This window comes from Lissotriton vulgaris, chromosome 1_1 (assembly GCF_964263255.1).
Source record: "Lissotriton vulgaris chromosome 1_1, aLisVul1.2, whole genome shotgun sequence".
Taxonomy (NCBI): domain Eukaryota; kingdom Metazoa; phylum Chordata; class Amphibia; order Caudata; family Salamandridae; genus Lissotriton; species Lissotriton vulgaris.
This window is the reverse complement of record NC_141685.1, coordinates 872796643-872811072: the sequence shown is the minus strand read 5'-3', so window position 1 is coordinate 872811072 and position 14430 is coordinate 872796643. Positions and strand designations below refer to the sequence as shown.

Genomic DNA, 14430 nt, shown 5'->3' with positions numbered 1-14430 from the left:
GGAGCATTCTGCCTGAAACTTTCCACAAACTCCAAGGGGTGGAAATTAGTCCTAAGTGCTAAGCGAAGCACTTTGCTGGGAGATTCGAAGACCCAATCGGGGTTATTGGCGGACTCCGTGCAGAAGAGGGGGTAACGCTGGCGTTGCATCCGATGCTGTAAGGGGTTGGTCGTGCCTTGGTGAACCCAGTCCTGACCCAGACCTGAGGGGTATCCTGTCCTGACTGTCCATGAGCTGTACCTGCTCACCTTCTGGTATTCCTGAATCCTTGAGGGTCCTTGTCCCGTTCTTTCCCAACTGACCCGTGGCCAGGGTTAGTCCTCATTCTCACCTAGGTAACTATTGACATAGGTGTCTGTCTGTACTTACTCTCAACTTTTCCTTCTCTGATTAAAGCAATCTTGCCTGTGATATTCTCCATATCTCCTTTGAATGTAATTTCATGCCATTGATTATTAGTAAATGTTCCACTTTTACCCTTCCTATAGGACATTGCTAAACCCGACTGTTTATCTAGATTGTTCCACTTATTCCCTTTCCCTTAGTATGGTTGCCGTGAAGTTATAAAGATAGCATAAGGTTTAGGAAATAGTATAAAATTATTAGGTCACACATTAGGTTTTTCCTCACGTCCTTGCCCTAGATTAAACTGTATTAGATAAAAGTCCATATAATTTATGCCCTATAGTGTTCCCTTTTACTCTATGATACCCACTTTGATCCAGAGCTACATTCTGGTCTTAATACTGATCATTGATGTATTACTTTGCATTTGCCTGCTTGTAATGGCATTTTCGTCCTAAACTTATACTATATAAAACTCTTAAAACCAACAAGGTGTCTGTGGTCATTAAAGTAATATTGAAGGTATCAAATGTGTAAGTTAGAAATTTCTCCCTTTTAGGAAAACCCTTATCACCTGTCCACTGCTAGCTCCTGATCTGTCAGAAGTAATGTGCCTGTGGTAAGTCAGGTACATGAATAGTATGTGGTGTAAGAGTCACCCAACCGATTACTCATAAGAGCGTGCGTGAAATCGCCTGGTTCACCCCGGTAAAACGTTAACATTGGAAATAATCACGCAAAGGGCCCAGTGCGTGGAAAAGTTTGGTGAGCCGGGTGACCCGCGCGCTCTATCACTCTCATTTCTGGCAGCACGCCAGTACACCAGCCAAGGCAGACTCACCAGCTGGACGCCACTTCGCTCCTGCGGCCCTGACGCTGTGGTCTCGCCGCCCTACCCCATCGCGGCGGCTGGAGACTACAGCTCCCAGAGGGCTGAGGGACCACTTCCGGCCACTTCCTGCCGCAGCGCGCCCGGAGGCGCTATTAAAACAGGGCACTTCCTCGGCAGAGCGGGGACCATTTCTGGCAGCACGTCAGTACACCAGCCAAGGCAGACTCACCAGCTGGACGCCACTTCGCTCCTGGGGCCCTGACGCTGTGGTCTCGCCGCCCTACTCCATCGCGGTGGCTGGAGACTACAGCTCCCAGAGGGCTGAGGGACCACTTCCGGCCACTTCCTGCCGCAGCGCGCCCGGAGGCGCTATTAAAACAGGGCACTTCCTCGGCAGAGCGGGGACCATTTCTGGCAGCACGCCAGTACACCAGCCAAGGCAGACTCACCAGCTGGACGCCACTTCGCTCCTGGGGCCCTGACGCTGTGGTCTCGCCGCCCTACTCCATCGCGGCGGCTGGAGACTACAGCTCCCAGAGGGCTGAGGGACCACTTCCGGCCACTTCCTGTCGCAGCGCGCCCGGAGGCGCTATTAAAACAGGGCACTTCCTCCGCGTCGCGGACGCGCGCGGACGGCGCCGGGCGGAGCCCGGGCAGAGGGCGGGCCGTCTGTGGCCGTCCGGGGACGACGAGGGACGGGACGGGCCACCCCCCTTGGCCCCAACGACCCTCTACCAACTTACCCAGGTACTGCATTGTGTGTACATAGAATTTGCAATAGGTGAAGAAGCCCTCCTAAAGTAACTAGACAATCCCTACGGCATCACATAAGAGGATTGTTAGAAATCAACGCAGGGCAGATCTACTGTGTGAAGGTGGGAGACCACAAGGAAAAATGTCCACCCATCCCAACACACGCTCGGCTGGGAACAAAGCTAACAAAAGAGCGACCCCTAAACAAACACGTGTGGAAACAAAGGAGGGCGCCCTTGCAAAGGGGAACAAACCCCCAGCAATTGACTTAATGTTAAAGAAAGTCACGGGGGAAATAGAACGCATGGGACGGAGTTTATCCTCCTCGCCCAACCTCAATGTGATCACTCAAACACCCTCTAGAGATTTATTAATAGTAGATAGCCCAAATACCCAGGGCAGTGTAACCCAATCAAACAACGAGATGTGCACAAACCTCGGGTCTAGAAACCTCTGAGCTTAATGAAACGACCCACCGGAAAAAAAGAAAGCGTCTGGGGAGGAAAAAGGGGTCCCAGAGACAGAGGAAAGCGCTAGTAAGAGATAATTCTCCAACACGCATACAAGAGTACATAACAGTAGAAAATAACTCCCAAGTAGAATCTATTCCACCAGGGTGGATCGAGACATTAGTTGCAGATCTTAAAAACAGTTAGAATCCTTTATTGCGGCACAATTAAAGCCTATAATAAGCAAGGTGGATAAAATAATGTGTGAGCTCTCTAAACAATCCAAGGCACTAGAGCACACACTGGTAAAAACTTCTACTTCTACTGACCCATCCCAGCCAACTGAGGAAGTCACAAATGACAATACAAATGCAAAGAGAGTGCAAAACAACAACTGTGTCAGCCACACTCAACATGCAATTGTTCAGGTACATGAGGCCCCAAAAACCGTCCAAAATCTGAAAGGGGGTACTAATGACAACTCTAGAGGGAGACACAATCAAAGTGCAAATAACACACACAGGGATAAACCCCATCCAAAACCACTAATGCAATGGAGACAGGAAGACCGTCCTCAGAGAGAAGGGAATTATAATCACTGTCACACAGACCCGACCCCTTTTATAACACTAATAGTCATGCCCCACACATAGACTTACCTCCCGAGGCAAGCCCATTTGTCATAATTTTTGCAGGGGTACCAGAAATTAGGCCCAACGAGAGAGAATCACACTATCAATTACTTTCCAAAATCTCCAAGTGGTTGAACATTCACAGACCCTTAAATAACGGGGAAAGAGGAGAGATAGCTCACGTAAGAAGGGTAAACTGGATCGGGGGGAGAAATAAAGACATAAGAGGAGATTGCATAGTTGCAAATTTTACGGACACCAGTCTGGTTGATTATATCCTGAAGAATCCTAACCGGAATCAAACCAGTACTATCTGTGCACTCCCACTGGGGTACTTTTACCCAAGGAGTCGGAATAATAATCGTGTGGGTGAGGAGGGAGGATGGACGCTTGGTAGACCACAGCGTACTTATAGACCAAGACTAGTAAGCCACCCCGAACAGCCCTTTCCCCCTCGAGATTACGCACAATGGAGAAACAGATTTGCCCCAATTCAATCACTAGAGGATATTGATTGACTTATACCCATAGATAATAACCCTGCAGTAAGCTTGACTACCAGTAGATGCCCGGGCCCAGAAATAGGGGGTGAACGTGGGAGTGAGGAGAACACACAAACTGGGAGTTTAGACCCTCCTCTGAGACAGGGGGGAAACAAAAACAAAATAAACATTAAATACACACCAAAAGTAGGGGAGGATAGAATAAACGAAATTCATATAGTAAGAGGCAAAGAGAAGAGGGAGGGTTTGACCATCCTATCCTGGAATATCGCAGGGCTGGAAGCCAAATTAAAAAGTAAGGATTGGCTAGAATTTATAAGGCGTTTTCATGTTATAGCGCTCCAAGAAACTTGGGCTCGGGACTCGGACCCTTGTCAACTGGAGGGCTATAAGTGTTTCTCCAGACCTGCCCAAGGGACAAATTCGGGAAGAGCAAAAGGAGGCCTAGTATTATATGTAGACTTAGACCTGAAAGGCACTTGGTCATACCCAGACTGGATGTCAGATAACATACAAGTAGTCAGACTACTACATCAGGGGGAGAGTCTACTGTTTGTAAATTTCTATAACTCCGGCCCGGTGGAGGGGAACTTTCCAATTTTAGCAGAGCTGGAGAGCAGACTAAATGAGGAACTGGATCAAAGGACGAGGGGCCAGAACCAACTGTCCTGTTGATGGGGGATTTTAATTGTCATCTATGCCCCAAACTACTTCCTCTAACTGCCGACTGGTCAGCATGTCCTCTGGAAAAAGGCCCCCATTTTATACACAGCAAAGAGGGTACAACTTTGATGAAGCTACTAGATAATTTTGCCCTCACTCATGTTATGGATCTAGCCGCACTGGAGGTAGGGGAATCCCTAACACCCACATTTAAGGGAAAAGGTGGTGGGTCCATAATAGATTATATAATGATTTCTGCGTGTGCTAGAGATCAGATTTTAAATACTAGAACAGAGTGGAGTCCCTTTAGCGATCACAACCCCATCCTAATAGAAATCAAAGGGAAGGATGTAATAAGAAAAAACCCAGGGGTGATCCATGAAACAGATATCCAACCCATTGACCAAGGGAGACGCCTAAGGTGGTCACTGATTAATCCCCAAGAGTTTTATATCAAATTAGTGAACGAAGTGAAAGCCCACATAGAGACTTGTTTAGATCACACAATAGAGGGTAGAGGAGTAGTGGAGGCTTTCGAATCTTTAACTAAAATTGTAGAAAGTCTACTGAAAACTAAGAAGCCCGTAAAACAGTCATCCTCCCCAAGATGGTTTGATTCAAACTGTTCTAAAGCATTAAGAGATCTAAAACAGAGTTTAAAAAAGACTCCAAGGGACAAGAACGAAATCACTCGCTGCAGACAGATCTACAAAACTCAGGTAAAGATAAGGAAAGTGACTCTTCAAAAAGAAGTCTGGGCCGATTTAAGGGAGGCTGGTGAAAATAAGGACTATGCACAGTTCTGGAAAATCATAAATAGACCATGCTTCCATGACTCAAGCTCCCCAGTCATCAGCTCTAATATTCTACCAGAACAATGGATCGCTCATTTTAAATCGTTGTATAACCAACAGGAGGTAGATACTGGTGATGGAATATGGAGGGGGCCAAGGGCAGAACAACTTGTATTATCTTTGGATGAAGTACTTAAAGCAATCCTAGGGCTGACACGAAACAAAGCCCCCGGCCCGGATGGGACCCCCCCAGATTTATTTCTCAGCAACACTGAGTTATGGGCCCCAGTGGTAATGAGAGTACTGAATGCAGCAATTAAATCGGGCCTGTCGAGATCATGGTCCACTGCGGTGATTGTCCCGATATACAAGAAAGGCTGTAGGGACAGCCCGCAGTGCTACAGACCAATCTTGTTGATTGATGTCTCCGCTAAAGTACTTGGGAGGGCGCTTCTCAACCGCCTAATAGATTGGACTGACACCCACAATACCTTGGTGGACACCCAGTATGGGTTCAGAACAGGCAGGTCAACGAGTGACCAATGTCTTAATCTATACCTTCTCACTGCTAAGTACACCAAGACGACTGATGGCACCATATATATGGGGTTCATGGACTTAGCAGCGGCTTTCGATAATGTCAATAGAGCCAAACTATGGTCACTTATGTTTAACCTGGCAATTGATCCGGATCTCATCAACATCTTGAGGGAGCTACATTGGAACACCACTGCCAAGGTCCGCTATAGTGCGGGGGGGGGTGAGTACTGATCCCTTCCCGTGCTCGGGCAGGGTGAGGCAGGGGTGTATTTTGGCACCATTCCTCTTCTCCCTTTATATAAATGGCCTGGAGAGCGCCCTGATAGCATTGGGAACTGACTGTCCAAAGGTGGGCTCGCGTCATCTGCCGGTACTTCTGTACGCTGATGACGCGGTCCTCCTAGCACGAACGGCTCTCGGCCTGCAGCGTTTAATCAAGGACTCTGGACCTATCTGTCAATAGGACAAAATCTTTCATCATGGTAGCGAGGAAGAAACCACAGAAGAAACTTGTTTTTAAACTGGGGGATCATGTCCTGGACACTGTCAAAACATTTCCGTATTTGGGCCTTTTATTCAATGAAAAGTTCAAGCTCGCCCCTCTGATAGAGGAGAGGGCGAGGAGACTAGTCTCAGCTAATGGAGCTATACTAAACTTCGCCCGTCGAATGGGACGTTGGTCCCCCGAGCAGGTGATGACATTGTATAGATCGGTCAGCATCTCAAAGACTATCTATGGAGCTGAAGTGTGGGGTTTCAGGGATGCACAACCAATACAAAAAGACGAAGACAAATTCCTAAAAAAACTAGTAAAGCTTCCGCTGAGCATCCCAGCTGCAATAACACACGAAGAGCTAGGCACCACATATATAGCCGACCTGATCAGACTGAGACCTATATTGGCCTGGCTCAAAATTTGGTCAAATCCCAATGCGGAATTAGCCAGACAGATCATCCAGGATTGCCTCCTGAAAGAGAAATGGCCCAAAATCCCCTGGCTGAAATATGTCAAAGATACTTTGGAGGATATTGATGAACAAAGGCTATTTCTGGACCCCTCCATGGTGGACATATATTCCAGACACTCTGTACAAAGGCAATTGTTGGAAAAATTTGATGGTAGGAGAAGGGAGCTTGACTCTATTAAACCCTCGGCAGTTGCTCATTCGCTTGTCTCTAATGAAGCGGGCATGGAACCGTACCTCTTTTTAATGTACAGTCAACATGAGAGGTTTTTAATGACTCGTTTTAGGCTCAATCTGTTGCACCACATTTTAGCTTACCCAGCTGGGTTCACTCAAACGGTTGAGCAGAAGGGTGCCTGCGGCTGCGACAATAGGTCTCCGCAGGACACCCTTCATTTTGTATTATTGTGCTCTTTTTATAAAACACCGCGTCAAAGATTCTTAGTGGATGTTTTAAAGGACTCTATTATCCATGCTAAATCTGCTTTATTGTTTTTGCAAAGAGCCACTGAAATGCGAACTCTATCTGCTATCATAAGTTTTCTTAAAATTGCTTTTAAACTAAGAAACACAAGGGGCTGATGAAATTGGTGGGTTTGGGAGGAAACCAAAAAGTCACATGGGGTCTGCTTTATATTTGTACTCTGTTTCTATTACTCACAAGAACCTTTTTAACCTGTCGTTCTTTTTAAAAAAATGTCATGGTATTCAGAATGTTTTTGTGAGATCATGTATTATTGTTACTATGTATTTTCATGATGGTTTTTAACCTTTGAAACAAATAAAAGAACTGAACTGAACCCTCCCTCACACTCCCCAGCTCCTCTCTATATTGACTGGCCACACATGCTTCCTTCTTGTACCTCCTAGCGCTGGTCTCGTCTCCCCCTCCTCTCTGGATGCCCCTCTCACTCATCCTTCTCTCTCACACCGCTCTCTCGCTCGCACTTTCCTGCCTCTCTCATTCTGGTTCACTTCAGGTCTTCAAGCACAATTTCTTTCCTGTGCCTTTTCAAGATTTCCGTCCCTCAAACCCATACGCTCCTCATCTTCTTGGGGTGTATTCTGCATACACAGGCACATCCTCTTTATGCGTCTGTGGTCTGCTCTCCCCTTCTTTCTCACAAACTCTGCTCCTCTACCTGGAGTTCATTCAACACTCTGTGCACAAAAAACTTATCTTCCTTTCTATCTATTCTGTGCAGCACAGCTCTCACCCCTATCCACCATGCCGCATAATTCTAGTACACCACCCAGTTCAACAACTAATTCCAATTCAAACCACATAATTCCATTCCAAACCACATATATCCACTTCAAACCGAAACACATGGTAAAAGACATTGTCATTTACAATGCCTTTAGATCTAACTCTTGCAAATGCGAGACAGACTGCATCGCAAATGCTTGTTGAAATTCTAGTTACTAAGAGCTGTTTTTCTTTTAAGTTACGGTCCTGGCTCAACATTGAGTTTCAGAGGAATTCAATGAGTCATATTTTATCTGAGTTTCCAACACCTCAGACAAAATGGTTGTACGACAGTACAACGCTGGTACACGCATCGCATGCCTTTACCTCAAATTTGTTAGCACGCATGTTTTTACCTCGATTATGCATTCACATCGCATGCCAATACCATGCATTGTTTTTATATTTAAAAACAATGTATTTGTAGGGGGAGACCACCCCACCCCTCATACTTACGTTAAATATGTGGTATTGGTCTGCAATGTAAATGCATAATAGCAGTGAAAGCATGCGTGCTAAAGAATTCGAGGCAAATGCATACAATGTATTTACCTTGATGTAAAGCCGGTTCCCCTCTGACATCTGCAGCACTCCCTGACTGTTTTCCCTCTTTACACTCAGAGTCAAGTGTCTAATTAACAACAAGCTTGTCCACTTTGGAGTTTACCAGTATTGTAGAACTGGGATACCAATATTAAATGGCAGCAACCAAAACGAGATACTGTCAAGTAACTCCTGCCGGCCCCGGTACTCGAAAAAAATACCTCACAAGCAGTGCTACACTGCTTACTCTTCCCAAGGCCCCCACTGTTTACATATAGGTGTTATCTTACCACTCTTGACTCCAATGGACGATCCAAGGGCTTCAAACTGCTCAGAAATCTGGAAGGCGAGCTCACGCGTGGGGGTCAGTACCAGAGCAAACAGCCGCTGGGGGGCCTCAAGGAGGTGCTGCAGGATGGGCAAAGCAAAGGCCCCGGTCTTCCCTGAGCCCGTCTCAGCCAGTCCAATGATATCGCGCCCTGTGGAGGAGAGAGAGTGAGTGATCATGAAGGTATAACCACAAACATAGCTCAACAAGACAATGATGTACTGTGCCAAACCCAAGAAAACACCAAATCTTTGCTAACATTTACTAATGGAACACAGGAACAACAAAAGGAACAGATTACATTTTCAGGAGAGGACAACCTAAAAAGAGACGCTTTGAGCTGCAGGACATTACATAACAGGTGAGTAAATTAGTAAAATTGTGTTATCTAAGTTATTTAGGTCTCGCCTAGGCAGCGCATGCGCAGTCTCTTCGAGATATGCTGTATTCAGAATCTGGGCTTGGAGTACTGCCCATATTTTTAATTGGTTCCTTATTATGTCCTTTGGAAATGCTGGCTTTTGTTTGGCTAATACCATTAGGAGTCCCTCCTTTTGGACTTTTGTATCCTCACATGAGGACTGTCCTCATTACGTGCTCTTACTCGTCGGTTTACTTAGAGAGCTACGAGAGCACTCTTTAGTGTTGGCTTGCCTTTGCTCAAGTGTTCTGTAACCTTCGCTTGAGCAGCTTCACTTGCCTGCCCACTTAATATCCCTGTGCTGTACACCCCACCCCTCCCACAACACTGCATGCCCGCCCCCTCCATCCCTCCGACATGGCTGCCTTTTTTATTTTAACTTTAAAATTAGTACATTTTTGCGCTGGCCGGCGTAAGATTTAGTAATTTGCCCAGATTCACAGGATGTTGAGCAGACGCAGAGGCTCGAAAACAGATACCCTGCTCCTCAGTTGGCAGCTCTGACTGCTGCACCACATCCTCTCACTCAGAGGATCCATGTTTGAGTCTTTGTTTGTTCACCTCAAAAGGTGCTGCTGTTATGTCAGGGGGCTTGTTTATTTTTTTATCATGCACTTTGACTGCTGTATACGAACAGTTGCCTGCTTTGAGAAAAGAGGCCAACAACAGATTCCACCCACCCCAGATTCCTTAGAGAGATATAGCCAGAGGTCTCGAAAACCATATTTATTTACTTGAGGCAAGTAGCAATGATTTACACGAGTGCAAGACTGCCAGGACAGCCTTCTTCTACATCAATGCCGTTGCTTTTCGAGTCCTTTACACCTTTGGCCATATTCCACAAGCATTTGCAATGCAATAGGTCTCGCATTAGGAAAGTTTGAGTTATTGGTCCTGTACATGACAATTTTTTTATTCCGAGCCAACCACAGCACCGAGACCGCCCTCATCGCTGCCAACGATGACATCCGAGCCCTGATGGATAACGGAGAAACAGCGGCCCTCATCCTCCTAGACCTCTCCGCGGCATTCGACACTGTCTGCCACCGCACCCTAGTGCAGCGCCTCAGCAACGTCAGAATCCAGGAGAAGGCACTGGATTGGATCATCTCCTTCCTCAACGGAAGAACACAGAGAGTCCGTCTACCACCGTACAAGTCAGAGGCCACCGAAGTCATCTGCGGCGTCCCTCAAGGATCCTCGCTGAGCCCCACCCTCTTCAACGTCTACATGAGCCCCCTCGCGGCCATCGCACGCCAACACAACCTGAACATCATCTCCTACACGGACGACACCCAGCTGGTCCTCTCCCTGACCAACGACCCCGCCGCCGCCAGAGCCAACCTTCATGAAGGGATGAAAGACGTAGCCGAGGTAAGGATTTTAAGCTTGGCAACACAGCTGAAGAGAGCTATACCCTCTTCTGCCAGTCCATATCGAGTTCGCTGGATAAGTTGGCACCCCTTCGGAAGTCACGAGGAAGGGTGAATCGAGCCAGCCCATGGTACACGAGTGAACTACGCCAGCTTAAACTTGACTGTAAACGCGCAGAAAGGGTCTGGAGGAAACAGTATTTAGACTCTGAGAAAATGGTGTTTAGGTCTGCTATGCAAAAATACAAGGCTCAAATCAAGATGGCTAAAGCGACCTATCTTGAATCTACCTTGAATCAGGCCCCAAACAAGGCCCAGGCCCTCTTTAAAATCGTTAGGGACCTTGCCCACCCTACGTGTGTGGCTAGTGCAGTCCCGTCATCGCAAGCTCTTTGTGACTCACTTGCGGATGCCTTCGAGGAGAAAATCCGTAAAATCTTAGCGGGTCTGCAGGATCAAGTCAATCCCACCACTGAGGCGGGAGCTCCGGAGGAGATGGCCAGTCGACCCCTGCAGAGGGTCGCTCACCTGTTTGGAAGCTCCGGCCACGCCCTCCAGTCGACCCCGTCCAGCGGATCAGCCCCCCAGCTTGGGAGCTCCGGCGTTGGAAGCCAGTCGACCCCAGCGGAGTAGTTTTCCTTCCCCTCTTCTGGATCCGGCCCTCAGCTTGCGAGCTCCGGCGAGTGAGGCCAGTCGACACCAGCTGAGTGGCTCTCCCCCCCCAGCCTTGGATTTGGCCCTCAGTTTGGGAGCTCCGGCGAGTGAGGCCAGTCGACTCCAGCTGAGTAGCTTTTCTTCTTCTCCCTCTTTGGATCCGGCTCTCAGCTTGGGAGCTCCGGCGATTGTGGCCAGTCGACCCCAGCTGAGTAGCTTTTCTCCTCCCTCTTTGGATCCGGCTCTCAGCTTGGGAGCTCCGGCGATTGTGGACAGTCGACCCCAGCTGAGTAGCTTTCCCCTTCCTTCCTTGGAGGAGTTTGGCAGTTTAGCCCTTACGATTTCATCTGGCTCGCCTCTGGATCCTCTTCCTCCAAAATTATGGAAGGTGTTTCAAGAGGATCTCTTCCAGCCCTTGCATGCCATCTGCTGCCAGTCGTTTGAAACAGGGACTGTACCGGGCTGTTGGAAGAAGGCAGTGGTATCGCCGCTCTTAAAAAAACCTACGCTCGACCCTGTGTGCCTTTCTAACTACCGGCCAATCTCCCTGCTTCCTTTTCCGGTTAAAATCATGGAAAAGTTGGTTACCCGCACTCTGTCCGGCTTCTTAGAAGGGAACACCTGGTTGGATGAGACGCAATTCGGTTTTCGCCCAGCTCACGGGACGGAATCCGCGTTGGTGACCGTATTAGACAATCTGCGGGCGCGAGTCGACAGTGGTCGGGCAGCATTTTTGGTGCTGCTCGATATGTCGGCCGCGTTCGACACGGTCAGTCATCCTACCTTGATTTCGAGGTTGGAAGAATGCGGGGTCAAAGACAAGGCCAGGGACTGGTTAATCTCCTACCTGGATAGCCGTCAGCAACGGGTTTCGCTACCTCCCTTCAGCTCAGAGGAGCGGAGAGTGGGACAAGGAGTACCCCAGGGCTCGGCCATCAGCCCCATACTCTTTAATATCTACCTCCGCCCTCTAGTCCAGCTCATTAAATCATTTGGTATCTCCGCATTCAATTATGCGGATGATACCCAGCTGGTCTTTTCGCTGGAGGGACAGGATGCAGTCCCATTGGAGACTTTTCACCGGTGCATGCAGGCTACAGCGGAATGGCTCCGTTTGAACTCGTTGCAGTTCAATGGAACCAAGACAGAGGTCCTGCACTGTTCCACTGACCGAGTTCCCCGAGATCTCCCAGATGACTTTTGGCCCCCGTCCTTTTCAGAGACGGTGTCAGCCGCACAATCGGCGCGCAATCTGGGCGTCATTTTTGGGCCCAACCTGCAGCTGGATCTGCACGTGAATAAGACCACCTCAACGTGCATGATGCTGATCCGCATGCTGCGCAAGGTTTTACCCCTTCTCCCTGAGCAAGCCAGACCAGAAGTAGTGCGAAATACCATCCTAAGCCGACTTGACTATTGTAACGCACTGCTTCTGGAGGCCCCGTTAACACTTCTGGGCAAGCTTCAAAGGGTGCAAAATATGGCTGCCAAACTCGCCCTTTCCCGCCCCTACCACAGCTCTTCCACGGCAGCGTTGCAGGAACTCCATTGGCTGCCGGTCCATTTACGCGTGCGCTATAAAGCAGCGTGTATTGTGTTCAGGGCTATCCATGGCCTGGGCCCAATCCCTCTGCGGCGAATGTTTGCCTGGTATCTTCCATCTCGAGCTTTACGTTCCTCGTCGTCCAGGCTACTAGATTTCAGAGAGTGAGGATGGGTGGGCGTTCGTTCAGAGTAGCGGCGGCCAAACTTTGGAACTCCCTGCCTTTATTCCTGAGAAGTCTTGAGGAACTCTTAGCCTTCAGAAAGGCTCTGAAAACTTACCTTTTCCCTAGGACGGGTTGAGCTACTGCTTTTGCTTGGATCATGGGTCAAAAGCGCCAGGATGCCCTTAGTGGTGACAGGTTGCGCTATATAAGTATACCACAAACATATACCACAAAATGACGATCAGCCGCCTGAAACTGAACTCAGACAAGACGGAGGTCCTCATCCTGGGCTCCTCACCCTCCGCCTGGGACGACTCCTGGTGGCCCCCCGCCCTGGGCAGCGCACCCAAACCGACAGACCACGCACGCAACCTGGGCTTCATCTTGGACTCCTCCCTCACCATGACCAGACAAGTCAACGCCGTCTCCTCGTCATGCTTCAACATCCTGCGCATGCTACGGAAGATCTTCCGGTGGATCCCCACCGAGACCAGGAAGACGGTCACCCAGGCCCTCGTCACCAGCCGACTGGACTACGGCAAGGCCCTCTACGCCGGAACCACCGCCAAGCTCCAGAAGAGACTCCAGCGGATCCAGAACGCCTCAGCCAGACTCATCCTCGACATCCCACGACACAGCCACATCTCCGGACATCTGAGAGACCTGCATTAGCTCCCGTCAACAAAAGAATCACCTTCCGCCTCCTCACCCATGCACACAAAGCCCTACACGATCAAGGCCCCAGCTACCTCAACAACCGCATCAACTTCTACGCTCCCAAACGACATCTCCGATCAGCCAGCCACGCCCTCGCCGCCGTCCCCCGCATCCGAAGAATGACAACGGGAGGAAGGTCCTGGCTATTCGAGCAGTAGCAGCACTCCCCCCCCCCCCCCCCCCCCCCCCTTCCCCTAGCGCCTTGAGACCCTCCGGGTAAGTAGTGCGCTATATAAATGCCTGTGATTGATTGATTGATTTTTGAAAATTGTGAAATTATTAGCTTTGTCATTTACAATGGTAATACTTTTATTTTTTGACAATGTAAATGTATGTATGTAAATGTATAGGCATTTATATAGCGCACTACTTACCCGTAGGGTCCCAAGGCGCTTCGACCGCTGCGAAACCCTTCCTGGCTTCCCTGAGAGATGGTCCCTTAGTGGGTATCTCCAGGGTGAGACCAGGCATCCCCGGCGGTCTGGTGGGGCCGTTAGTGAAGATGAGGCAAGCTAATGCCCAGAGTTGCCGAGTGTGATCGCTGATCAGAGTGGGCACCGAGGCGAGAGAATTATCGAGTCCTCTGACCCTGGTCCAGAAACCTGCCGCGCCGGGAATCGAACCCTGGTCCCGGGCCGTCCTCTGCTCTCGGGTCTGCCGCCTCTAACCAGTGAGCCACACTACTTCACATGTGACACCTATAGCATTTTTAATGCAACATGTTTTGTATTTACGTGACTTAGAAGTATTGATTTTACAAATATTTTTTTTAATAATTAATACTTAAAAGTAATTTGGCAATAGCTTAAACTGTTGTAAATAACTTTTGTGAAGATTATGTTCAGTGCATTTTATCGTGACTAAAATATAAGAACAGAAGTGAAATAAAAAAAACTTGTGACATTTGTAATAAAGCTTGAAACATTGAGAGAACATATTTGAATGAGTTGTTGAATGTTT

At 48.5% G+C, this 14430-nt stretch overlaps 1 protein-coding gene across 1 annotated transcript in view; it reads right to left on the bottom strand.

The window, feature by feature from the left end:
• DDX47 (DEAD-box helicase 47) overlaps positions 1–14430 on the bottom strand; it is a 208573-nt gene that overhangs the window by 158173 nt on the left and 35970 nt on the right. Inside the window, exon 3 of the mRNA XM_086958190.1 lies at positions 8559–8747. Within this exon, the coding sequence (XP_086814316.1) occupies positions 8559–8747 (189 nt within the window). The remainder of the gene's footprint in view (positions 1–8558; positions 8748–14430) is intronic.